We start from the raw sequence: 26,609 nt of genomic DNA, 5'->3' as shown, positions 1-26,609 counted from the left end.
TACGCGCGTGCTGCGCGTCGCCACCTGCAGTGCGCGCGAATGTGCACGTTCGCGAGAGTAGGATTCGCGCGTTTTGCCATTAGCGAGATGGTGTCGTGACAGTGATAGTGTGGGCGGTAGCCATTTCAGTGTTAACTGTCAAGAAGAAACTATTCGTCGACGACCTGGATAGGGTGAGCTGACGACATTCTAATATACTCTGCACTTATGGTGCCAATGTCAGATATCGTTCGTCCTTTTCTAGGATCTTGACGCTAGACTCTCTCTAGACTTGGATTCTCTCACAGTCTTTCCTATCATCTAGGCATTCCTTTAGTTCTACCTAGAGACCTTCGCTTCTACTAAGGTCTTCCAACATCCTGAGGTCTTCCTTAAGACCTACTCTCTCCTTAGGTCTTAGACTCGTCATAGGTCCTATCTTCCCTTAGGTCCTAGTATCTCTCATATTCTCTCCCTAAGCTGTAGTTTCCCTTCTAGATACTCCACGAGTTCTAAGCTCTTCGAGAGCCCTACGCCTCTGCGTATTATGTCTGCTAATCCATAAATTCCCCAGGATAGTCCTTACGCTATGGCGGAGAATCCTTGTGCGTAATCAGGAACGTATAAAATATTTTCGTGATGATGTATGGGAGTGATGGTGACGGAACAACGTTGTCGATGCAAATCGCGCGCACTCGTGACAATTTGGTGCATGGAAGGAACATGGTGGTCGCCGAGAGAAGAACAGTCGAGGATACGAGCACGAGCACCCTTTGCAAGTTCGCGCACGAGGTTCGCGTCGTCCCAAAGAGGACCACCACGCCGCCCACGTCGTCGTCGATTATCGGGAGGTATACGTGAAAGGTAAGGGCAGTCCGATCGTGGATAACGATCGTTTATCGGCGCCAACTCGCTATCGTTCCTCGGTTCCCTTGTCGACAGATCGATTCGAGGAAATGGAGAATTGCGGTAATTGCGATAAGTAAACGCGATATACGTTTACCTCGAACAAAGATCGTTCGTGCAGGGAAAGGTGTTAATCAAGGTTAGAAAAGATACGAGGCGATAGTGGATACTACGTTCAAGTTTACTAACAAGTATCTATCGATAACAATTTGAATATTCTTAAACGATCTTTTGCGGATTGTATTTGTTAGACCATTTGCGGTTCAATCGAAGACTTATATTATATATTAAGATTTTATAGTCTGAAGAGGAGAGAAAGAAGGGAAGAAGGGTGCTCTATCTGTAAAGAATTAAGCGATCGTGCGCTAAACGGGCAAAAGTTTTGATGATCCATAGCGCGTGTCCATTTCGCGGGCAGCAGAATTCACGCTTCCGAAGGAAGACACGCAAGTGTTTGGCAGGGGCAAAAAACAGCAGTTACGATGGAATACAAGCGAACTCGCAATAATTACCGGATCACAGATCCTGCAATACGGTAGTCGGTAGGCGGTATGGCCTACCAACAGGCGCATACAGGTATACGCAAGCTCTTTGTCGGACGGAGGTGGAGTACTGGTTATATTGGCGCCACCTCCTGCACGGTTAAGCGAGCGACTAGGGCAGACTTACGCCTTACGCTTCTCTCTCTCTATACCCCACCCTTTCTGTCTCTCTCTCTCTCTCCCTCTCTCTCTCTTTCTCTAACCATTCTCTTTGTCTCTCCCCGGTTCGCCCCTCGGACACCTCTCTCTTCCACGTTCTGCGTTGCTCCGTTCCGCTCGTCTCTCTTTCTCTCTCTCGGCCTCCCCTCTGCCCTCTCGTCCCTCTCCGCTGATGCTGCAACTCTGGCTCGGCTAACCCAACCTAACCCGCGGGCCAACTTCATTCCACGCCGACTGACCACCACCGACGGCCGTCGTCGTCCTCGACGCCGTCGTCGTCGTCATAGAACGCGGGTCACGCGACACGCCGTATCCGACGGTTAACGTGTGTTTGTGCGTCTCCGGGTGTTGTTTTTTCCGCGCCTCTTCGCTTACTCGCTCGATCCATCAGCGACAGGGTTACGCACCCTTGGACGACCAAACCGAGTGACCTTCCAGTGCGTCAAGACAGTTTTATCTTTCGTAGTTTACTCGTTTCCGTTGTTCGAACAGAGAACGCGACGAAATCGGAGAACAAGGTGAACAGAGTGGGAGAAGCAGATTCGATTTGATTCCTGACAAGAGGATTCGGTGTCCCGAAGACGTTCCGCGTGCAAGAAGAAGAGGGGACGATCATGGACATATCGGAAGATTGCTGGGAGCACGTGGGACTGCTCCAAGAAGTCTCCGGCTCGGAACCACCCCCGCCACCGATCGCCCCCGACTTCCTAATTCAGCAACAGGAGGTGAGCAAGCAATTTCTTTTTCTTTCACACGGAACGCGTTCAATCCTTCGAACGGGAAAAAGCGCGGGAGATACGTTTTACTTTTCACGCGGTACTTCCTCCGAAGTTCAGAGATCACGTGCCGATGGTAGCCGACGACGATGGTCCTTTTACGCGCTTATTTCGTTCTATAATCCTCTAAAACGATTTATAATCGTGCACGTGTGTTTTGTTTAAAGTAATCCGCCGGGCCACAGGTGGACTACATTGCGTCGCGATGATAATGTTGCACCAGCTTCGTTTCATGAAACGTTTAAACATTTGCACGGGGAAAATTGTGTAACATTTTGAAAAGTTACCAGCTTCAAATAACAGGTTGTTGTTAACGAAATTAATACCGGTAGAAGGGAAGTTGAACCTTTGTTTGAAAATCAATTCGATACTTCTTTACGCAATCGTTTGATTTGATTTAATTTCATAAATTGGAAGCATCGTGTGCGTATTTGCAGAGAAATTTGAACGATTTCGCATAACAGAACATGTAATGTTTTACAATGTACGGTGCATTGTTTTTGCATACAGGAGTAGGGTTGATAGAGTAGAGTATGATGTTAACAATTTATTGAACTGTTAATGACTTTAAACGGGACGATAACTTCAACAATGGTATATTTATTTAAAAAAATAAATCTTGTATTTACATATTATGCTATTGCAATTGCGATTATTGCATCTGATAGGTGTATCTATTCGAAGAGGAAGGGGTATAAGTTTGTGTATGGATCTTCTAAAACAAAATGCTAAAATTAAGTTGTCGTTACTTCACCAAATAATTTGTACCAAGAAAAAGTAAAGTTAATTCGTCAAGTTCCCAAACCGCCTCCGAATTAGCATCCCCTGCTTCCACGAGTTCGTTCAACGATCGGCGCCAATTTTCGATACGTCGGTCCTCGCTGTTCTCTAAAAACAGAAGTAAACGTCGCGTGATAGGTGTTTCGTGTTTCCTCGCGAACTCTTTGCTTCCCTGAAGTCGTCGTGTTTCCAAGTGGAAGGCACGACAACGCTCGTGCAAAAACCGTTCGACCAGAAGCTCTCGATTCAAAACGAGAGCAGCTGTCCCTCCGTCTCAATTTCGTTGTTTGCTTATTCGAAAGAACCTGCAATCCAACTATATCGGTCGAAGAGATTTAGATATCATTAGGTTGTTGGTTATTTCATCGGGGGAAGATGGAACAGGAAGACGAGGAAGCCCGTATCGTTTCAATTTCGGGGGTCTTGTGTAACGAGGCTCTCGCGGGGGAACAGCATGGGTCCATAGGGCGTTGGTTACGGTGCCCTGTAATCATACCGGAAATTATAGGCATTTAGGCGGGCATGAATGAGCGGATAGGAAAGTTTAAGAAGATATCGGTTGCATCGGTGCATCAGAGGCGCGTGCACCTCGCTCCCTCTTCCGACTTCTTCGACTTCTTCTCCTCCCTTCAGCCTCGATGCCAATTTCTAGAGGCACCTGCACCTGCGACGCCCCGATCGAGGCCCAGATTCACCTTCGATACATGCATGCACTCCTTTCTGCTGCACCGTTTTCGCCTCTACGTGTGTATGTGCACACGCGCAAATTCTGGGACACCGAAGTATCGCCGGTTAATTCGTCTCGAACGACGGTAATAACTGCTGCAACATAAGTTGCAATCAGCTGTCCGTTTGTATGGGTGTGTACGTTGCACTCACACGCTGCACTCTGAATTATTATGATAAACGATTATACGTGTACAGGGTGCGCCATAATATGTGGACATAACTCTGCTGCTGGATTCCGAGCAGTCGAACAAATCTTGTAGAAATGTTCATCGTATCTGATTTTGTGTCCAGGTTACAATCATTTTTGTGAGGCAACACTTTCTTTTGGGTGCTTTTATTGAAATTGTTTCGAGTGGACCACCTTTGGTCTTAATTTTAATCACAGATACGATGTCATTGATCTTTTGAGTTGTTTGAAGTTGTAACATGATCAAGTTGGTTGGAAATTTCTTTGGAAAGCATCGATACTGTTGCTCTGTTGTAAATTGGAGACTTCAGATACTCCCACGAATCAAAATGGAGGGGACTACGTATATAGTCCGTTATTTTTTCATCAAGTTAACGGAGTAGCATTCACATTATATTTCACATTATTGTCCTCTATCTGTGATTCGATGCTAAACATGTATAAGAGCCTCCAATAAAATTACAACACGTATAAAATTAGCTGCATCGTAAGAAAGTATCGACAACCGAAACTTTTGAGAGACGATGTACAGCTAGATTGATCGCTCACACTCGATCGTGTAGAAATCGTGTTGGTGCCGGCATTATTATTATTAAATTGCTTCCTTAGTGCACGCGTAGCATTATAAACAAGCGATCGAGAGTGGTCGCGAGGAGGGCAGTTTAACTTTAGCTCGGGGCGATTTTAATGCAGTTTGAAAATTAAAACATTAAAAGGCAGCGCTGCACTCGAATGGCGACGCGATTTCGCCTTCTAAAATTGCTCGGAACGCGTGGTTGCACAAGCGAGCGCATTACGGTGTAAATTGCGAACGAGATGCCTGGCCGGACCCGCGTCGCAAATAAACGTCCAGTTCGGTCCGGTCGATCGACGAACCAACCAGGGACCAAGTAAATAACGGGTCCAATTAAAACGTCGCCGCGTATTTCTTTAATTTAACCAGAGACAAATACGTATGCGTCCCGCGCTATCGTCCCAGCTGCACACTGAAAAATGTTCTCGCGCCGAAATACGCCTGCGTTCCCGATCGAATCCGCACCTGCGTCGAAATAGTTCGCTTCGAAAGGCCGCTCCGCGTCTCCTCTTGGCTAAGCTCGAGCACTGCTCACGTATGAGTTTCCCACGGCGGGCCAGGATGGGCCCGTGTGGGAATATCGAGGCTTATTACTCGCGTATAGGTAACACGTTCGATCCTCGATCGACCGTCGATATTCGTATTCCTTCCTCGCCTGTCTGTTTTTCCCTCGTTCCTCTCTTTTTCTCTTCGTTTCTTCGGACATTTTTTCCTTTCGCCTCGGTCTCTCAATTTCTTTATTCTTCCTACACACCTGTCTCTCTCCTCGATTCCTCTATGGCGCTTCTTTTCACCCCTTTTTGCAATCCATGGAAATATCGCTGATGACGACAAGTTTAATATACACTCGTTCGAGTGAATTCTCGTACTCGAGTGCAACGTAAATTTCCTTCTCGAGGGAAAAATGTAGGGAAGAACCCTCCACCGTTTTCCTTTGATCTTAGGGAATTATTACCTCGCAGGATCTAGACTAAAATCTCCTCCTATGATTTTCTAAATTTACTCGTGTCAAGAATGTGGAGGACTTCGTAACCTAGAAGCCACGTTAGGATTTTCCGAAATCGAAAGCAAATTGAAAGCTCTTCTCCACCCTTAGCCCTACCCTAATGTCCCGTTTACAAAGCCGGAGAAGCAGAAAAAGAAGTGGCTCGGTGCTCAAGGCACGTATTCGCTTCGTGAGAGAACTCGGCCGATTCGTACGATAACGACGGCGTACAGACTGCTTCCGAATTGCTGTTTTCGCTCGGACACCGACCGAGCATCGTCGTGAAAATGAAATGAGAAGCGGAACGAGGCTGCCTGCCGTGCGAGTCGCGAGGCACGTCCGTGGAATTCCACGCGATTCCCAAGACAGATTGCGACAACTTCGACTTCTGATCTCCGATGCAAAACACTTCACGCGGTGAAGAGCCATCGTGTGTTCGCCGGGTACACACTTGCTCGAAGTTAAATGTCCTTAGAATGCAACGCGGATCAGACAGAAAGTGTTCATTGTGAAAATTCGATAGGATAATCAGGGACGTTCGAGGTGTTCGTTGAATGGCCAATAAATTTATACGAGGTCGTTTCCGATCTCGGCTAAACCACATAAAAATAGCATTAAACAACAATGATTTCAACATTGGCGGAGTTGAATGTAAAGATATCTGCCATTTTGTTGCACAAATATCGGAAACGTGTAAATATTATACGAAAGTTGAGTTTTATATTAAATGTAAGATAGACAGCTCAGCTAAGATGTCAATTTTATATCTTAGCGTTCAAACATGGCTCAGAAAAAATAAGTTCTGGTCAATCACGTTATGTAGCAACAGGCGAGCGAGTTCGATAACTCTAACGAGCGTAATTGTAACAAGTCGACGTATGAAAAGTGGAAATCGATTAAGTTGGCGATTAAACGTAACCATCGATCATCCCTTATGTCCTAGCCCGTAGACCGTTAACGCAATTCACTCTTATCAATGGCGTTCGCTCGCGGCGATTATTTTTCCCCGTTAATGTCGCCTCTAAATATCCCTCGAGGTCGCTTTATGTCCTCGTGTCAGAACTGGCTCGCAACTACTTCACGATACGACTCCAGATTCGAGCGTAAACCGACGAAACAAGATTCTCGGTGAAATTTATTAGCCAGCTATAAATTATGGCGTTGGTACACCTGTGCTTTACCGGGTTCGGACTTGTCTCGAGGCCGATCATTCCGAAGAGCGTCTCTTTATAGCCCTCGTCCTCCACTTCCGGCCTCGAGCACCCCTTGACCGGAGCCCGATATCAGTGCTCGAATCCTCGCGGCCGCTTTCGAACAGCGGTAGTTCGTTATCCGGATAATCTTGACGTTAGTCCATAGGATACGTAGCACCTTTGGTTCTTTAATCTCCGCCAGCTGCGGCTTCGGCTTTTAATTCCTTCGGGGACCGGATCTGATCGCCGTGTATTAATTGGGACTAATTAAGAGCCAGCGGGTAGGGATTTCGAAAAAAACCATCTTTCTTCAAAATCTTGATCCTCTCGCTTTTTACCGCGTTCCGCTTGTAACTTACAAGTTCGTACACGCGATAAATCATCGTTAGTAAATTGCGTTTGTATCGTCTGTATGTTATATACTCGAGTGCAACGTTCGCAACGTGTTAACAACGCGACTACTACGCTGAAATTTCGCGTATACATTAATTGTTGATCACTTCGCGTTTCGTTAAATATTCAATTTAATCAACCGAACTCGAAGCACCGCTGTCGATCACCGCGGTGATAAACGTGTCAAAACACTTTTTACGAAAGTACGTACACTGATTCGTGTTACCGTTAAAATCAGAAACGATATTAACTATGAAACGAGAGGTACAACAGCACCGAAGCTGGCTGTCATCGTTTGCCAGGCTCGTCGGAATCAGACAGGTAACGCCTGTCTCGCTAACTGTCCTATTTCGGGAATTGTTCAAAGCGCGATGTCTTATTAACCCGTTGTCCGTTAACGCCGAACGGTCGACTTTGCGATTCACGAATTTAATATCCCCCCGACAAGTGTCCCTGAACTGGAGCGCCTTGCAACGCGTCGGGACCAGATTCACCCCATCGCGATGCCAATTTATCACTGTCGCGGTAAAACACCAGTTAGTATGAATCAATTCGCAAGAATCTCTGTATCTTCGCGAAACGCGTATAAATGCGGACGATAAGAAACTGGAGTCCCTGGGGCTCGCCAAAAATGGCCACACGAATCCATACGTAATTACAGCCACGTCAATGAAATATGAACACAATTAATCAAGCGTCTTATCCAGTCCGCTCTTAAAAATGAAAAAAAAACGGATTACAAGGTACACCTCCGGCATCAATCTTCTCGAAATTGGGCGGAATTATCGGGCGCGAGATGCGTGAAACGATACGATACACCGTCTCCTTCTCTTGACACTAAATTTCGTACCGAGCGATACTATCTTCCCACAATCTAGCGTCCCACGCAGAGAGAGCTCCCATGGTGTTCTCGGAGGGGAAAGATGTCGCTAGACGGGACGCTCCATCGAGCGTCGTTTCGCTCGATGATATCTGCTTTTCCCGAAGACTCGTTGCGAGGTTCACACGGCTCCTAGCACCCCGATGTTCCGCGCTTTCCACGCGTCTAGGATACGCACTTGTCGCCAGGCCACTTGTCGACCCCTTCCTGCTTCCACTTCTCCCTTCGTGTTGCTCAACTCACGCCCCATGCTGGAAGGCTTTCTTCGACTGGAAACACGCGACACGTGCATCCCGTATCGACTGGACACGTGCATCGCGTCCTTTGCTTCCACGGAACCCCGTGGTTACGCTCCTGCGAGCATGCTTTTCATCGTTGCCCTTCGAGTGCCATCGCGCTTTCCGCTGTAACAACAATTGCTGTTACAACTACGAGGTTACGAATCATTAGAGCGAGCGGATGCTGCGGGATACGCTCGATAGAAACGTTTGTACACTAGGACTCTTCCGAACAGGGAGAACTTTCCCATCGCCTTCCATTTCTATCTTATCGCCTTTAATCTAAAATTTCTACAATCTACAAGCTTAAAAATTTCCAAACTAGATTTTCCATTATGATGACCGAATATTATAATTCCCTGTGTATCCGCTTTTCTATTTATGCTAAGGAAAACCACTTGTTGCTAAAAAGAATATTGCCTCAGAATTCAAACGATTTGCAAAGCGTCTTAAAATTGGTGTCTTCGAAGAAGACCGCGATGGAGTATCCGATGATCGAGCGATCATGACTCGTACAAGTACGACTCGAAACGGTGTAACTCTTTGAACGAGAATACGCTTCGCGAACCATGACAGACTCCAGCGAGCGGTAAAAATCTTTCCCGTGTCGTTGCGGCCAGTCGTGTATCGCACAAAGTCCCGAAGCTGCCTCTCCATTTTCCGACAAGCGCGCTTTCACCCCTCGACGTCTCCGCTGCTTTTTTCTTTCGCCTCTGTTTCCCCTTTGACTTCTACCGTTCCCAGCCCTTCCTCCGCGTCCTTTAAAAGTTTTCGACCCTTCGCGTAAACGGCGAAGCAGGGAGGCTTTCGTTCTAATTGAACGACCCTCGCTTGCTTGGACGCCGCACGCTTCGCCACGAGAGGGTGAGTTTATCTCTGCGCGCGTTAACGCGTCCCGATGTTAAGCTGTAGTACGTTGGAAAGCAATGCTCCGCTTTTATTTCGTCTTTGCATACAATTTAGGTTTCTTCTGGATAACGAGATAAAGATAACTCTTCAAGAGATTAAGCGAACTCGACAATTTTCAAATTTCTAAATTTGTATGCTTGCGAATGACAATTTACAAACCTAGTTCGATTAAATTACAGATTTCTAATTATTTTAACGCAACAGTTATTGCAATACCGTTCGGTCCCTGATATAACGGATGTCCGTCGGCAAGCTTTCCAGTCGCCAAACGTCACGCGACAATTTCTCACGAGACTACAGCATCCCGTTATCAAGTACGCCTCGGGAAGCGCATCCGACTCGTCATAGAGATCATGAAATACGCTCCTCTCTTTGTTCGTAGCGAATATTAAATTCCTGGGTAGTTTCATAAATACGCAGCGGTCATTCAACCTCGGCTATATTTAAAAGGAATCTAATCTACGATCTACTCGCTACGCTATTCCGCTCGAACTCGCCAGTTAATCCGTTTTAAGTTCATTCTAACCAAGCTCACAACCTAGAAATCCCCATTCATCCGCATCGACGAAGCTCTTTATGATTTCTAAAGGCTTCCGGATCGAAGCCTGTAACACGGCGTTCGATCATTTCGTGCTGCAAGACGGACAGAGAAAGAATCGCGAGACGGATGAACGAGGCTAGAGAACGAGAGTCGACATGACAGAGGAGGTGTACTCAATGAGTCGGATGGAAAACGACCCTCGTTCGTGGCGGGGTTTAGCCGATTCTCGGTTTCCTTCCCTGCCAGCCAGCCACTTTCCCGCTTATTCAGCAATGATTCAATTCGGATGTGCTTTTTACGCCCGGCAGCAAAGGCGATAGCGCCGGTGGGAGGTTACCGAGCCGCGGTTGCAGTCTAGCTAACCGAAAAAGGGGGATGAAAACGGGGAAGAAGGGACACGGAGTTATCCCGCGTTGAAAACAGATTGCTCGACGTTCACCCACCACCGACACCCTCCTTTCATCCCTGTTCTCGCTTCGTTTCGCCTTCGCGAGACTACCACCGTCGAGAAAAACCAAGAGTATGGAGGATAGAGTCGATTAACCAACAAGTCGTTCCTTTAACTCGCCTCGTTCGCCTCTTTTCCACGAATACCTGCACCCTTGGCTCGCTACGCCACCTGTCCGGATCTTACTCGTTCGATAACGGAACTTCTTGCGTCGTATATCGAAACGTTTTATCGAAACCATCCACTTCATGTAATTCTTATGCGTGCATAGGGGCCTCATTGATGGAAACGGCCTCACATATTTTTCGTCGCACGGTTCGTCTGCAAAGTTAAGCTGGACATATTTTTTCATTCGATAAACCTGTGTCGAATATTTATAGAAAATACTCTTGCAATATTTTTTAACACGAAGTTGATATACTGCCAGTAGACTGACATTTCACCATTTTTTTTTAAACTTTGTAGCTAAATTGACGTCGAACAGAAACTTACATATTATGTAAAGAGCGTCAAGTACCGCATGATTTATTCACAAGTATTATTAAATATAAAGACCCGGTTTTCTGACGAATGTTGAAAGAAGCCAGCTGTCAGAAGACTCATTCGTGAGGCTATTTTTTCTTCCCCTCATTTACAATCCCGTATTGCTGAAAGCAATACAGTCATACGACACGAACAATAATGCGACGCACACGCACGAAGTGTCTCTGAATCAAGTCCGCGGAAACGTCTCGGGGCGAATCGCACCTGCGCACAGAATCACGCGAGCGATGTCGATAACGAGACGAACCGAGATTCTGAAGCATCGATGGTTGCTGTGGCAATTCGTCTCTAGAATCTCTAATGGCGGTAAGTGCCGAGGGTCTTTTAATTAAACGGTTCGCGCAATTCTTGTTCGTGCAATCGCCTCGAGCTTGGTGGCCGCGAACATGCCATTAAGCTCAATATCTATTGATCAATCTGGGTATACAGCTTTTTTAAAACGTGCATAGGTGACATTGGTGTACAAATCACCTTCGAGATTTTGTTTAGGAAAGAGATTACAAAAATTCTTTATTTAAGGAATAGGGGAAGAAATGTCTACCATAATAAAAGTATTTGCCGTGTATGATGTTTCTAAGTCTTTCATAATCATACATATTATACATCAATGAACCGAATGTCCATGTTAAATCGAAACGAAGTATGGTCTGCGTGACAGCATGACAAGAAAAGTGTAATTTTACTGGGTTATGATTGAAGCGACGTTGGCACCGAAAACATGAAATATGCGATTACCGTGATCGGGCACAGATGCGGTACAAAGTGTCTACTAGGCTCGTTTGCGAAGGGTCGTCGAAAATCAAAGGTTGTCCATAGCCCTTTACCCGATGCTCGACTGACGTGACGTAATAGGATGGTTCGGTGTAACAACGAAAGCATCGGTCTCACTCGGTCAGTCGCATATTAATAGGTGGGACCGTGTAGCCAGGAGCAGGCAGCTGCCGGCTCGTTTGCAGCACGCGATACCCTCGCTCTCACCTGTAACGTATATCTCCAATCTCTTTCTCTCTTCTTCTCGCCATTTTCCAGCCTCGTCCCTCCGCTCGACTACACGATCGTACGTTCTTCCTCCACTTTCTTCTCCTCCTGTTCTTGCCGGTATCTATCTCCTTGAGGAGCACTCGAAATTATTATTCCCGTTCACCAGCGAGCTAAAGGCCCCCGTATCTCGCTCGCTTAATGTGTACAGGGTGTTCCGATATTCGAGCACGAGGTACACATCCTCGCGACCGAGGCGATTTCTCGCCGGGAATATATAGGCTGGACCCGTGTTCGCTCGGCACCGGAGCACTCGATGATTTTACCCGTGAAATAAGCGCGTGTCAATGAAATACGCTCTCGCGGTTATTGCTCGCTCTTATCCCCTGTTAATTATAGGCCTCGGTGTTATCTCTTCGGGCGTGAATTCGTTAAGGACTGCCCTTATCTGTACCGGAACATCGACTATGCTCCGACCAGACCAAATCTTATGTACCCTGAATGGCGATCTAAGAGTTAAGGGCCTGTAAAGACCTGATTTGCGGTTATTCTATAAATTCTGCAAATTATCGTGCATCAAGGTACGAAATAATATTTAGAACCGGCCTGCTCGCGGTACCAAACGTTTATGAAATGTTTATGGAGTCATTTGGAAAGTGCTTCAAATTTATATACCATGAATACTTTGTGAGGTGCCCATCAAGTTCCATCACACTTTTCAACGATCTAATATGTACGAACACAATTTTATCATTTAAATTTGACTCGTGCGAAAATCGAAGATAAAGCTTCTTTTTCACGACGAAATAATTCGCGTCTCCGTAACACGACACGCTAGGAAAGCATCGTCGCGCGACAAAACCGCGGGAGACACCCCGTGGCATTCAGTATCGAGCAATATTAATTTATCACCGCGAGCAATAATTACTTTCAGCCGATGTCCGGTTTAGGTACGAACCAGCGCTCGATTCGATCGAGAAAAGCAATACAAATTATCCCGGTGGAACGAAGAGCACAGGTCCGGTTTCTCTTTTTCTCCAGCGTGACCGATCGAAGCCGAGGCTCGCGACGAGCCGAGCATCATGATGGATCGGGCCAGCAGCTTTTATCAATCGTTTAAGCGCGATCGTGCCTCGATTGTCGAGGAGCGACGCGGTGTTGCTCGATTTCGCAAGCTGCCGTCGATATTCTTTGTCAATGAGGATCGACTGCGAACGTTCCCAGAGTCGTTTCGCGACGATCATCGATCACCAAGCGGGCTGGTGCGTGATCGAAATCGCTACGACGCTCTTATGCGAGTTCGAGGACGCGACGGTGGCTGCTGACTCGTACCCGTCTATTCCTTTCTTTCGTAAAAAAATTATGCTATGCCAGGCTCCTCCCTCCACTCTTTGTTTTCGATTTTGGAACAATTCCACATAGGAGTTTTTTTACATTCGAGGGTCCTTCTTCGACTCCTTTCTCTCGATCTGCATTCGATTTTCGACGATAGTTAGACATTTCGTGCTCATAAAATAAAAGAAAACTTTCCGGGTCCAATGTATAGAGTTCCTCTTTCGATTTTGGAATCTAAAAGACGAAAGAGGGCGCTCTAAAGAGCAAACGCAGAAACTGCAGCATAAAAAAGGAAAGAAGCTGTAGTGGCATTCTTTTCGATTCTTCGAGCGGTGACCCGATATCAGCGCGCTCGTACGCGTGTACTCGATACCGAACATAATGCCCGCTCGGGCTACGTCGGCACGATAAATTATCGTAAACGCATGTTAACCGCCCGCCTTGGATATTTGTTAACAGGTTAGAGTAGGCGGCTCGTGTGTACCCTCGTTCCGTCGTTACACGTACGTTTATACGCGCATAAAACGTGCTCGGTTATGGACGACTTCTCCATGCTGCTCTCTTGACCGTTTCTTCCGCCTGCAACGCTCGGACAATCTTCCTTTCGACTAAATGTCTCGTTGCTAACCGTTGGCCCTCCGTGCAGCCACGGCGAATAAATCGGACGGTTCTTTCGTTTCGAGTCATGGTTCGCTAAAATTTTCCTGTTACCCTCGAGAGGATCGCTACGAACACGCGAAATATGCTCGCTCGGAACGAAACTAGTTTCAAGGAGTCGGTTGGAACGAGATTTCATTCTGTTCTGTTTGATGGCTGTTTCCGCCACTCGACAATGGCATTTTCTCGTTCACTATCGTGCTTCCGCGTGTAGTTCCAGTTATGAGATCGTAGATCTTCAGGGAAACTGTTGGACTCGTTATTTACACGGAACTTGTTATCCTAAGAACCGAAATATCGAAGAATCTAAATTGACATTCTTTATTTCTAGTACGGTCGCTCGGAGCGACTCGTACACGAACGGAATTCGCGGTTTCGAAGCAAGTTGCTTTTGTTTTAAAATACGTACACGAAATGGTCCAATATTCAACCCGTTATTTAAAAGATCAATCTGTATTATTTCGAATCCGATAATTCCTGGAACCCGTAATTGGTTATACAGAATTTCAGATTGCAGAAGACAGGTGAATCGTACCTACCGCGATGCGAAAATACGTTGAATACAAAAATATTTCGATCCCCGATGCATTCACTCTTTATCCCGCCATTAATCATCGACGTTTTAGTTGAAAAGCTCCCAGTTGATGCACGCGAGTCTTAACCCCGGCGACCTCGAGCGCGAAGCATTCGCAAAAATCATCGTCCACGATGTGTATCGGAGGAAGAAATGTCGTCTATCCGTATTATATATGTCGGTTCGCGAACGATCGGCGGATATGTACGCGGAAACCGAGTCGCGGAGGACCGTAACTCCCTGCTTAACTTAAGTTATCGCCCCGCTGCCGATTATTAATGTTGTCACTATTAATAACCGCAAGTTACGCGGATCGCACGCACGAGTGAAATATTGCTCGCTGCTCCTGAATAAGTAACTTAGCCATTTATTCTAAAAGAAAAGTAAATAAGATGCACGTTAGATCGCGAACGATGCACCGCGGGATCCACTGCGCTTCCACGAACGCCTCTTCCGGTCGTTAATGTCCGCTGGAAAAACCCCTCTTAGCTTGTTAAACGGTTTCAAGCGGTAGCCGGTGACGTCGCGCGATTTTAACGCGTTTTAACCTAATGGTCATTCCTTGTAAAGAAGTTAATTAGTTCCTGCGACAAGACGCTGACGTGCACAGCCGCTGTTGTTCCTGTTCGACGGTTTTCGCCTACGACGTTTACTCGATCCAGCCACTCGCAAACAGGATATATGCCTCTAAATTATTCTGCTTCCTATTGCGATTTCATTTTCGACTCGGTTTCTTCGATCCGCTGTTTTTCGTGCGAATAACGGCGTCGCATTGTACTCTCCATTGTTTCCACGAAACAAATCTAGAAATTCTATGCACTCCATCTTTAGATCCTTGCACGGTCTCGCCGAGCAAGCTGCCGTCGCTGAACACTCGAAACCGCGTCGACACGCATATATACGTAAATATATACGTAACGAAACTCGCACGATGCACACTGGTCAGTACCGGTCGTTGGGTCGGTCGAGTAGGTGCTACTCGTCCGGTAATTTTAGCCGAATCTGCATATTTTAGCACGAAAGCTTCCGTCGATCATTATCCTCTCTGCGACTTGGCCAACCTGCGGCTCAACAGCCGCCACTTTTACTTTGTTGCACACGCTTCGTGCAACATTGCCACGCGATCCTATGGAAAATCGTTGAACATGTACCTACCTAACAACGATAGAAAATGGGCCTACAAAACGAACAATTACTATATCAACTCATAAAATGTATATTATTTGCTCCTTCTTGAAACTTTCTTCCGTTCGAGGAACCAACGTGGCGCCAATTTTACGAATTAATATTCGTAATTGCGTAACGGCTCTCGTGTACAGATTTGGTACGATCGACGGAGTAACGTGGGATCGTTTTTTTTATTTAAAAATTACCTGTTGATGACCGAGAAATACTTTCTCACAGTCGAGGTATCGGTCCGCCTCATCTACACGCAGCACCCCCATCACCCTTGTCGCGGTTCTCCGACTTGTTTACAACGACCAGGACGCGGGTCACCGTTATGAGAGCCTTACAACCACGAACGACGGACTTAATTGTAATAACTGTAATTAGCAGCACTTATCCGGTCGATAAAGAACCGAAGTATCAAGACACGGAGGGTTCGAGCGTTCGATTAGCGGCGTGAATCGTGAGCCGACGAGTTCGAGTAAAAATTCATGACCGATTTAATGCTTCGAGTGATTGTACTTTCTAATTAAGGGCACTGGTGGGTCGTTATGAATATTTAAATACGATACATAATCGATTTTAGCTGTCGTATAGAAACGGTACGTACACCAGGAACGGTAACACGAAGCAATGTTAGGAAATCTATTTCAAAGCATTTACTTTTATTAAGACAGCGGTACATTACTATATACAATTAATGAAATATATTTACATTGTGGAAAGTGCAATATTTTCTTAAATATCTATAGAAGAGAAGTGTCCGCAATCAACGTAGCTTTCTAAAGTAATCGAGGCTGGTCCTAACTGGCTAAAATCCAATTATAAAATCCGCGGTACGTGGCTCATGGATACACGATCTTCGAGTTTCGTGTCTGAGATACGACCCCGACAATACCGTCCAACGGGCAAAAGAAACAACGGAATGAAAAGAGACACGAATGAATTTCAACGAGCCCTCGCGATTTCGTTCTCCGGCATCGTTCGAGGCGCGTAGGTTGCGCGTCTAGTTTGCGAGCGGCGATCCTCTTCTGCAAGAGCCATTTCCAAGAACCAAGCTCCAAGCAACCGCCATGGCCTTGTCTCCCTGCATTATGGATGCGTTATAATTACCTATTCATTTCCTATGGGCACGTAACATCGAGACGCGCGTTGCTTTGCACCTGATTGCAGATAGAGAACGTACAGCTCCAGGACAAGAGAACTCTCGGCGCGGTACATCCGCACCTGTCCTCGACATGTATGGGTAGTTTGTTATATGTTTTTTGAAAGAAACAAACCGTGGTAAATGCTGCGCGAATCTTTATGGAGATTGAACTGTCTTCGGAAATTTGTCAAATTTTTTTTGTAATGTGTGGATGATGCGAGGTACAATGCGTGGATGATGCGAGGTACAATACGTGGATAATATAGCGCATAGGTAATACAACACGTGGAGAATACAACGTGTAGATATTACGACACATGGCAGAACGCAGAGTAATCTAAAGCATTGTTATCTCACGCGTGGTTACCTAACGCGGAGTTATCTAACGCGAGGTTATCTAACACGTGGTTATTTAACGCGTGGTAATTTAGCCCGTGGCTATCTAACGCGTGGAAATCTAGCCCGTGGCTATTTAACGCGTGGAAATCTAGCTCGTGGCTATCTAACGCGTGGAAATCTAGTCCGTGACTATCTAACGCGTGGAAATCTAGCCCGTGGCTGTCTAACGCGTGGAAATCTAGCCCGTGGCTATCTAACGCGTGGAAGTCTAGCCTGTGGCTATCTAACGCGTGGAAATCTAGTCCGTGGCTATTTAACGCGTGGAAATCTAGCCCGTGGCTATCTAACGCGTGGAAGTCTAGCCTGTGGCTATCTAACGCGTGGAAATCTAGTCCGTGGCTATTTAACGCGTGGAAATCTAGCCCGTGGTTATCTAACGCGTCGAAATCTAGCCCGTGGGTATCTAACGAGTGGTAATCTAGCCAGTGGCTATTTAACGCGTGGAAATCTAACCCGTGGCTATCTAACGCGTGAAAATTCCATGGTAACACATATCTAACCCATGGCAATCTAACATGTGGAATTTTGAAGTGCAGCAATGCAACACAAACCAACCCTCAGATTCGAAGAACACATAGCGTCGTTTCTATCTTTGCAACCTCTTCCCGTTTTCCGTACACGCTACTCGTTTCACGCGAACTTCAGCGAACGGTAGCGTGCGTATCGTGAGTGTGTTGTGTGCACGCGGTATTTGTAAACGCACGCTTATGAAAGCGAGGTGGCAATTAGTCGACAACGGACGGATGGTATTTTCGCGTTGCATCGAGCACGTCGACCGAACGGAATCGCGAAACGGCTTTTGTTTCGAGAACAAGCCGTGTGTTTGTTCTTCCTGCGAATCGGAGGATAGAGCAACGGTGCTTTCAATGAAACGACGGATAATGAACCGACTGGTTGCGAAATCGTTTAACCGGTGGCGTGCGACTCTGCTATTCGATTGTGCGAATCGAGCATTTCCTGCCGTTAGAATAATACGCGTTTCATGTTGTATTTTATCGCGGAGATCGAATGCTTCGATCTTGAAACATGTTTTACTCGTGCTTCGCAGTTTTTGTGAGCAATCGAACGAATATTTTGCAGACACGTTAATAGGAAGAAAAAAATTATGGTCACTTTGTTAATAATTTCCATTTATGACCCCTTGTTTAACCTTAATCACGGGGCATGATCTCATTACAAATTGTAGTAATGCGCTCGTTATTGTTTTATTAATTCATGAAGATCTGATTACGCGAACGCGAAGGTATTTATAATTCAGTGGTGGATACGTCAGAAGTACAGCTACCTACGTATATAGAGTTCTACAGCAATTTCGGTTTAAAATGATTTTCACATTCTATAAAAATGTCTCGGCTCTGAATTGAACGTGACACATTTTTCCGTCGTTACAGCGGAACACGCGCTGCTCGCTAATACCTAGACGCAGCTCGACTAATTAGCGAAAAGAAAAATCTTTCGCGACAATGATCGATCGATCTTTCGTGGAGCACGAGCCAAAGCTCTGTGCTCGAGGCGACTATTTTTCAAGCCGAGCTCCGTGGTCGATGTTGGTTCTAGGAAAGCTAGCTGCTGCCAGCTGAAGCAGAAACCGTAGGGAGAATGTCTCCTTCGCAATCTCCCGAGCTATCGACTGTCCTCTTTGTTTATAAATAAAGTTCGGAGAGGTCGTCGATGTAGGTGTCTCCGCATAAAGTATGGGGAGGTATATCGCGACGCCCTTCGTCTTCGGGGTAAAATGGAAATGCGTGGCAGCGGGCGGTATTGGCGAAACCCCGCGGTTTCGACTCTTTGGCCCAACATTCACGAAGGGAATAACGCCGCAAAAACTGAAGGGAGTCGTTGTTTTCTGGCAAAAACGACAGTTCCTGGTTCCCGGAGAACGTGCTAGTTTTATCGTTTACTTCATGCGAGAAATACACAGCAACTATATTTTGGGTTTCGGTATTTTCAAACTGAATCTCCGAAAATTCGATCTCGATTGTTCCTAATCCTCTTTCGAATTCCTCCCCGAGATATTAACAGAATGAACTCGGAGCATCTTCAACGTCTACTATAGTTCTTGTACGGATAATACGTGCAGCGTTGTTAACCCCGAAGCTTCTACCCCAGAGCGAGGGTGAAAAACAGGTCTGCTCGAAATTCCGTTCGGATTCTAAGCACGGTCCAGTGTCGAACGATTCGAAGCCGCTTCGAGATTCTTTTTGAGGCTGGGCGCACAGTAAAGTCTGCGACGAGAGAGGAAGGAACGACGAAGAAGAAGAGGGTCGGGGTGAACGAGAAGGCAAGAGAGCGAGCGGCGCTGAGCGGCGCAGTTTATTTCGGTCGGGTTAATTAGTGTTGCCTCGCGAGGTTTACGGTTGACATTTCGTTGGTCGTTCGTTCGTTCGTCGTTCCAGGCGTATAGGAGGCGACGGGGAGGGTAAGGAGGAGGACAGACAAGGGGAGACCGGCTTTTTTACGGCAACATACTGGTCGGCCATACCGAGTTGCCGAGAAGGAAGACGAAGTCGCCGCAGAGGAACAGTACAGAAGAAGAAGAAGAAGAGGACGAAGAACAAGGACACACCGGCCAATAAAACTGCAGTGCCCCTCGAAGGTGCACCGAAGGCGCCAGGGCAGTCTGGACCTCCCTTATTAGCTCCCCTCTTTCGATTTCTACCGTCCACCTAAGGTTCCCGCAACAACCTTTTGTTTTATCCTACGGTGTGAATATCGCACCGTTTTACGGCGTCCAGATTAGACCCGTGCCTTTGTGATTCCGCCACGGGAAGCCAGCGATACCGACGCTGAACGAACGTTACGACTCCTCGAGAGTCCTTGAGGTCCTACGACGGTCAGAGGCGGTAAAACGTTCGCTGGACGTCGATTGACCCTCCGTGCACGATCGACGCATATATTCGTCCGACGCGGATGAATTGGTAGTCCACGAATTTCGACTTTAGCTAATTCAATTAATCATCGAAACGGTAATTTGAGCGCTGAATCATTTCATCTTCGAAGGGCCCAAAACGAGAAAAGATTAATGTTTCCTTCTATGTCTCTCATCAGTTTTCTAGCAACGAGAAGCTCGGTGTACGAGAGAGGAGCTCGTAATTCCGTGTTGGCAGGGCAGTTTACGGCCCTCGTGTCCTCCTGATTTCCCTATTTCGCCTCGAATTAGGTAGTTGAAATCTTTCCCTCGTTAGGCCAAGCCTGAACGATACCCGTAGCCGAGAGAGTAACGAATTACAAGAACCGGGCAAAGAAAGGTGAGATAAGGAGAAAGAAGAGAGGGGAGGACCTTACCTAACTGGGTCGAGGGTGAAACAAAGAAAGAACGGCCAAAGAGGGACACGGGTGAGATGAACGAGTAGTAAGGAAGGTGGATGGTTTGCTGCCTTATTAAGCGGTCTTATCGCTAGAGACAGCCTGGCCTGACACGGCCGTTTAACTTTTACTCGACCTGCAAACAAGTAGTGGACACACTAGCCAGGCAGATAGGCCTCGCCACGCTACGAACCTTTCGGTCTTATCACCGTTCAAAAACTTGACGGCTGTAAACACGAAACGATGCTGCAACTGGCCTTCAAACGATGCTATGCAAGATTTACCACCAGTCTTTAAGCACCGTAACGTTAACTAGAGGCGTTAGAATGATTAAAGCGTCGCTTTCGAAGGTTTGATGTCGAACTCATGGGTAGCGCAAGGTGTGACGATACACCGCGCGATGAGACCACGCACGGCAATACCAAGAATAATACAACGTGCGGTGATACCAAGCGTAAATAATATGGCGGGCGGCGATATAATACGTAGTCGAGTATCTACATGAATCATCGTACGGTAAAATAATGAGGTAGCGTTACTGATACGTGTACGAGTCCAGATAAAAGTGGCACTATAAACCTATTGTATTTGCTGATTCGTCGCAATAAAAATTCTCGCACTTGCACCAAAAGATACAGGTTCGTTTCAACCTGTCTCCCGACATCTCGACGTGGTCCAACAAAATATTTGCCGCGCAAACAAGACATCGAAGGGACAAGAGAGCCTCCCTTTTGCGGCGGGACAGTAAACAAAGGTGAACGACGCACGAGCGAAGGTGGAGCAGGATTAAACGGGTTATTGTGCGGTTTTGACGGGTCGTGGTGACTCCTCGAATAATGTAGTCATGGCACGAGACGAGTCGCAAACGAGACGGGAGCCCAATTTTCTGAAAGCTTGCACATTATGTCGGCGACTGTTCGTCGAGGGGGCGTGATCGGCAGGTCACTAGGTTTACGCAGCGCAATAAATCATTCGAAGGACCTTCTGTGACCCCTCTGTTTCTCCCCGTGAACGAGCCTTGGGCTCTCAGGTACCGAGGTCCTTGGAAAGGATCCTTATCTTCCAAGGAGAGACCTCGTCGACCTGTCAGCTAATCCTATTAGCGACACTGAATCTTGCGTTGCCACGCAACTACTATTTTTACAGTTTCTCTTACGATTCTTGTTTTGCCGCGGCGAGTTTTTATTCTCCATTCTGTAGGATGAACTACCGATACGTGATGAAATTCAGAATCTTCAGATTTTTATGAGTGTACCGCTAAAAACGTACGAATTTCTCGAATATCTGAACCGCTAGAACGGTTCGAACGTTTTTATTCCGACGTTCCGGAAGAAAACGTGCCGTTGTCCGCCGCTACTAATCCCCGACACTCTAATTTGCCGGATAAATACTTCTTCTCGGGAAACGCTCTTAGCTACCGTCTAATAACCCGTGAAATTGTTCTAAACGACACGGTAACCGAGCGTTCCCCCTGGCTAATCCTTCCGACGTCTTCCGTCCGTGAAATTCTTCTTACATAGCTATCTTGAAGTATTCGATTGCATTTGGAGCAAACCAGATCGCATGCTACTCGAAATAATTGAACTATCAGACGATTCCGTTTCGTGGTTAGCATATTTACTAGAAACCGCAAGTTTTACGAAAGCGTGACATGGTTACATTTGGAACATTCCAATAGTTAAATTGATTGCGACTAAGTGATTTATGTCGATTATGCAGGAATTTCAAGAGGACGATAATGCAAGTCTTGACCTGACGTGACCTGACCGATTCATTTATTAAATTCTAAAACGTCCTCGACTCAAGAGATTGGAGTTCCAACCCTAAACCTTAGCTACCGCGGTAAGGGGATGTTGGATGATCCTCCTGAAGTCTATCAGCAGACCTAAACACTTCTCCTTAGAATTCAAAATTGATTCACCAAAGGGCACACCAGCTACGCACGTCTCATTATTTCGCTAGCCCACTCGCGCAATCACTTTCCACCAACGAATCATAAGTACCCCATACCTCGTGATCTTAAGGGTGTCAAAAACCCGCGATTGAACGTCGTCTCGCGTCTCGGAGCTGTCCTCATCGCAACTCGAACGTTTTGATCGTTCGCGTCACGTAGCCGTAACAAAGTTCCGAGCTCGAGAAGCGTGGAAACAGGCGGCAGGGACGCATCGTAGTACCCGGCGATTTCGCTGGCCGGACAATGGCGCGATATAAGCCGGAAGAAGGTGGCTCGTCGAGGGGGAGGATAAGAAAAGATAGAGAGAGCGAGTGGGAGGGAGAGGTTGGCAGGGCAGATTTATTCAAGTCCCTCGCCGTCGGGTTGACAAGAGTAGACTCGCGTAAACATACTCGTTTCTCCTTGTTCCGCCGTGGCCGTTTGTCGAGCCGCGGCGGGGAAACGGCAGCGCAGTCGGCGGGATCGTTTCACGGTAGTTTGGTCAGGAGTGGGGCGTCGGGAGGCGTCGGTCGGGTTCGTGGGGACGTTCGATTCGAAAGGACGCCCGCGCGCCAAACGGTGGACGAATAGCGGAACGCGTTACGAGCCGGTCGTCCCGCCCACGGGGTTGAGCCGGAGCGCGCGATTGGCCCGTTCCGTCAGAGCCACGTCCCACGCGACCAGAGTGGGGGATATAGACCGTTGCTTTCGGTTTTCCTCGCCAGAGGGGGAACTGGGACGGAGCGGAGCGGAAGGCCGATGAAGTGGTGTGAGTGGTGGCGAGTCAGTCGCAGACTGGAGTGCCCTGTGAGAGCAGGGGACGGACCGAACGAACGAACGAACTCTATAACTAATCGCTCGTGACGCTTCGTCGTCTGTCCGAATGTCCGTCCCATCGCCCGACGCCGCGCTCATACAACGTTCTCCGATTTTACCGTTCTCTTTTTCTCGCGGTGACGTGAGCCGAGTTGTGACGCGATCGCGACCACGGTGAGAACGTTCCAACACGATTCTCTTCCAGTGTACAAGTTTTTCGTTGCCACGGTGTCTCGGGATCCGTTTGTTCGTGCCTTCGTTGGATATCCACCTGTGTGAAACACGTCCGAGGACTGTGCTCGTAGGGTTCTCGTTGTTCCGTCGGCGATTCGAGCTGACGCCTCCTCGCTGACATGTGGCCGCTGGTCGAACGCTCCGTTTCGGACTCCAAGACACCCTGATGGCAATCACCGTTCGCGAACTATCGCGTTCGTTCGTCGTCCGTCGACTGCTTGCCACGTTCGCGTATCGCACGACCTTCTCCACGAGACCGGTACTGACTTAGTGGAAAACAGTGTTCTAGCAGTGCGTGCAGGTGCGGTTGTGACCCGATTCTTCGTTAACGAGAGACACCCGCAGAAATAGAGACAGGGGGCTAGTCAGAGAGAAACAGAGAGAGATTTTCGAGTGATCGTCGACGTCCGTCGAACCCGGCTGAGATGTCAGCGTACGCGCAGTTCGGATACTCGTATCCGTCGGCGTCCCAGGTGAGTCGTAAACTATAAATCAGCTACTCGAACCGACTCCGGAATCGAATCTCCATAATCTTCGCCGTAGTCGATCATCTCCCGTATATGTCGAATACTCGTAGGCGTAGCCATTGGAGCAGGGATTCCCAAAGTGTGGCTCCAAACCGGTGGGTCGCGTTAAATATTATAATAGAAAATTAGTAAAGTAATCACTTATATTTATCACCTCTATTCTTTCAAAACACTTGATTGCGAAAAACAATCATTTTATGAATCCCGGTTCATAAACTAGTAAAACCTCCGCACTAGAAAATAGATAAAACAATAACTCATTCGATAGAAATAAATTTAGATCTGCCAATTTGCAAGGTTTGTGATAATTTTTCGATCCCAATGCAGTAAACTGCAATTGGAGCAAATGGTAATATATCAATTGTACTATTCCGCGATAGTAGATCAACATCTGAATGTACGATAGTATTTATCAATGTAAGTACAACCTTCAATAAAATGAAATACCAACATAATTTGCAAATATAATGTTGCAAAACGTTTATGTTAATCGTTCGATTGCTCCACGATAGAATTTGATTAGTCATTTTGCAAACGTAATAACGTGGTACATAACAGTGCTATGAACTTTTACGAGTATAATACATCGAGTTTTCGATCAAAGTTCTTGACAGGGAATAATAATTAGCATCGGTGAGAGAGAGGGATGGAGGACAGGTAGGTCTAACGGTATAACTTCCATTGTCTGCAAAATCGTACCTTAATTATTCATTTAATGATGGTCGTTTACTGGGTAGCAATTTCAGAATCATTACTAATCATCGTCAGCCGATTATTTCTGATCTTTTTTCCTTTCATCTGCTCGCGAAAGCGAGTGCATTGTGAGATAGACAACCGCTAATTAAATCCTACGCCCCTTATTAGACTATGTTCCGCGAGATCGCTCGTTCGCTCGATTCATAGCAGATTTTTTTCACAGGATCCTTCGCGTAGTAATTTTCATTAAAAATCTACAAAACTGCGGTATCGTGTTATAATTGGTCCAACTATTACCCGATAATTATTGCGCAAACGTTTCGAATGATGGTAATAAAACGATTAACCGTTTAACGATATTTTAAAAGAAAACTCGTTTCTTTTAATAACCGATCGATTAAGATAGGTTTTGCGAGAGAAAATGTATGGTATACCATAGGTGCACCTGTTCCTCTTAAATGTTCACCGACGGCCGTCGCTTGCCGTCACGCATTTTTAAACTCGGAGAAAATGTTTAATTACATTTCTTAATTAATTTGTAAACTCCGGTATTTCAGCAAATTTTAATTCGGACGTTTGCAAAACAGTCGTTTCTTAACATCGTTTCATAAAAAATTTCATTAAAAAATTCAAACGTAAATTTAATCGAAGGCATCTCGCATATATTTCTTAGGTCACTATTATCTGTCCGATTAAATTCCATTCGAAAGAAGCAAACGTTGCTGAAATTCCAGTGCCCACGCCACTGCGATGCTATAAAAGATGATTTGCGCCGCAGTTGCGTATCGGAAAAGCTGCAGAAGGTTAAATGGCACCATTCATTGATGTCCCTAATTAGTAAGTTGAAAGGACCGATAATAGGGTAATGTACGGTCCTGCCGTAAGTTTACCTGACAAAGGGACTAATCCTTTTACAGACGACGCTTGTGGTAATGTTTATAAACAGATATATCGAACGCATCTGCCTAGTAGGTATCGGGAAGATTTATCGTGCACCAAGGTGGCGAGTTAAATTAATTACGGGGCGATTAAAATTCCTATGCTCTCGCGTATACATTTTATCTATACTTATGAAACTGTGTCACTATAGCTAGGGAATTCCTCCGCAGAGTACTGCGATCGGATACTAATGCATTTACATTTTTATCGCTGCACAGTTCACAGAACCTACGTAATTTGTTACTATTTGTGTACTAAAGCAGTCTGTGAAATTACGTTTGCAAATTGTTATCGATGCTTGTCGCAATAAGTATAAATAGTATTAAGAACTGTAAGAAGTCGTAACATCAGTGTTAAAAGACAATGTTGTAACTTATCGTTGCAGAAACTTTTATATTTTTACGATCTGTAACTAATTATCGACGACTTCATTTTTAAGTCGATGAAAGATTTGTCAATTACTGTAGACTCTGTAACAATTAAAATATTAATCAGTGTAATTTTTTTGACACTTCTGAACATTCTCTATAGTCTGTAACTAGGAACCTCTTCAAGTCTTTAGATTATTAAAAGAACCAAACTGTGAACTAAAAATGTTAATAGCTACAAATATTCGAAGTCCTAGAAAATGCTAATAATGCACTTGATTCAACAATAGACACCAGTCCGAATAATTCAAGCCATCGAACGGAAATTGCAACGAATCAGTTTGCAAATTGCTAATAATCACATAATAGTCGATTAGCATAAAAATATGACGAATAAGTATGTTCCGGTGTCGACGAATGTACGGACAATATGACGCTTTGGTAACCCAGTTTTGTCGCTTGTAAATTGTCTGGTCGGAAGGGCAAAGGGTATCGAAGGCAAAGGGTAAAATGAAATTCTGATTTACGACGGGATCGCAGCGATGGGTGGCGGTGGATATTCGGCGGTGGAGCGCAAGCGCGGTGCTCCGTTGCCGAAAAAAGGAAAGAACGGAAACCGAATAACAGCATCCGAGCAAACGACGCGTTTTACGCGCAGGTGCAACGGCGCGAGGCTAGATAATAATACGGGTAGGTTTGTAACCCGCATGGGCCCGCGAGAAAGGTGCGAG

The 26,609-nt window shown here is 46.2% G+C and overlaps 2 protein-coding genes across 4 annotated transcripts in view; both read left to right on the top strand.

Annotated features, from left to right (window-relative positions):
- The first annotated feature begins 284 nt into the window (after positions 1-284).
- On the top strand, positions 285-1,678 carry LOC143264170 (uncharacterized). The gene is given in 3 exon segments (XM_076530038.1): positions 285-786; positions 788-843; positions 1,393-1,678. Coding segments are annotated over 3 exon segments (363 nt in total). The 5' UTR covers positions 285-618; the 3' UTR covers positions 1,532-1,678.
- Positions 1,679-1,831: 153 nt separating this feature from the next.
- Positions 1,832-26,609, top strand: part of LOC100880274 (homeobox protein araucan) — a 79,673-nt gene continuing 54,895 nt past the window's right edge. The window contains exon 1 of one of the 3 annotated variants that reach the window (XM_076529944.1): positions 1,832-2,311. In XM_076529944.1, the coding sequence (XP_076386059.1) occupies positions 2,201-2,311 (111 nt within the window). In that variant the 5' untranslated portion in view covers positions 1,832-2,200. Of the gene's footprint in view, positions 2,312-22,904; positions 23,822-26,609 lie in introns of those variants that run through there. The other 2 variants (XM_076529945.1, XM_076529946.1) reach the window with 2 other exon arrangements.

This window comes from Megachile rotundata, chromosome 3, assembly GCF_050947335.1.
Source record: "Megachile rotundata isolate GNS110a chromosome 3, iyMegRotu1, whole genome shotgun sequence".
Classification (NCBI taxonomy): domain Eukaryota; kingdom Metazoa; phylum Arthropoda; class Insecta; order Hymenoptera; family Megachilidae; genus Megachile; species Megachile rotundata.
The sequence above is the reverse complement of the archived record's forward strand: the minus strand, read 5'-3'. Positions and strand labels throughout refer to the sequence as shown.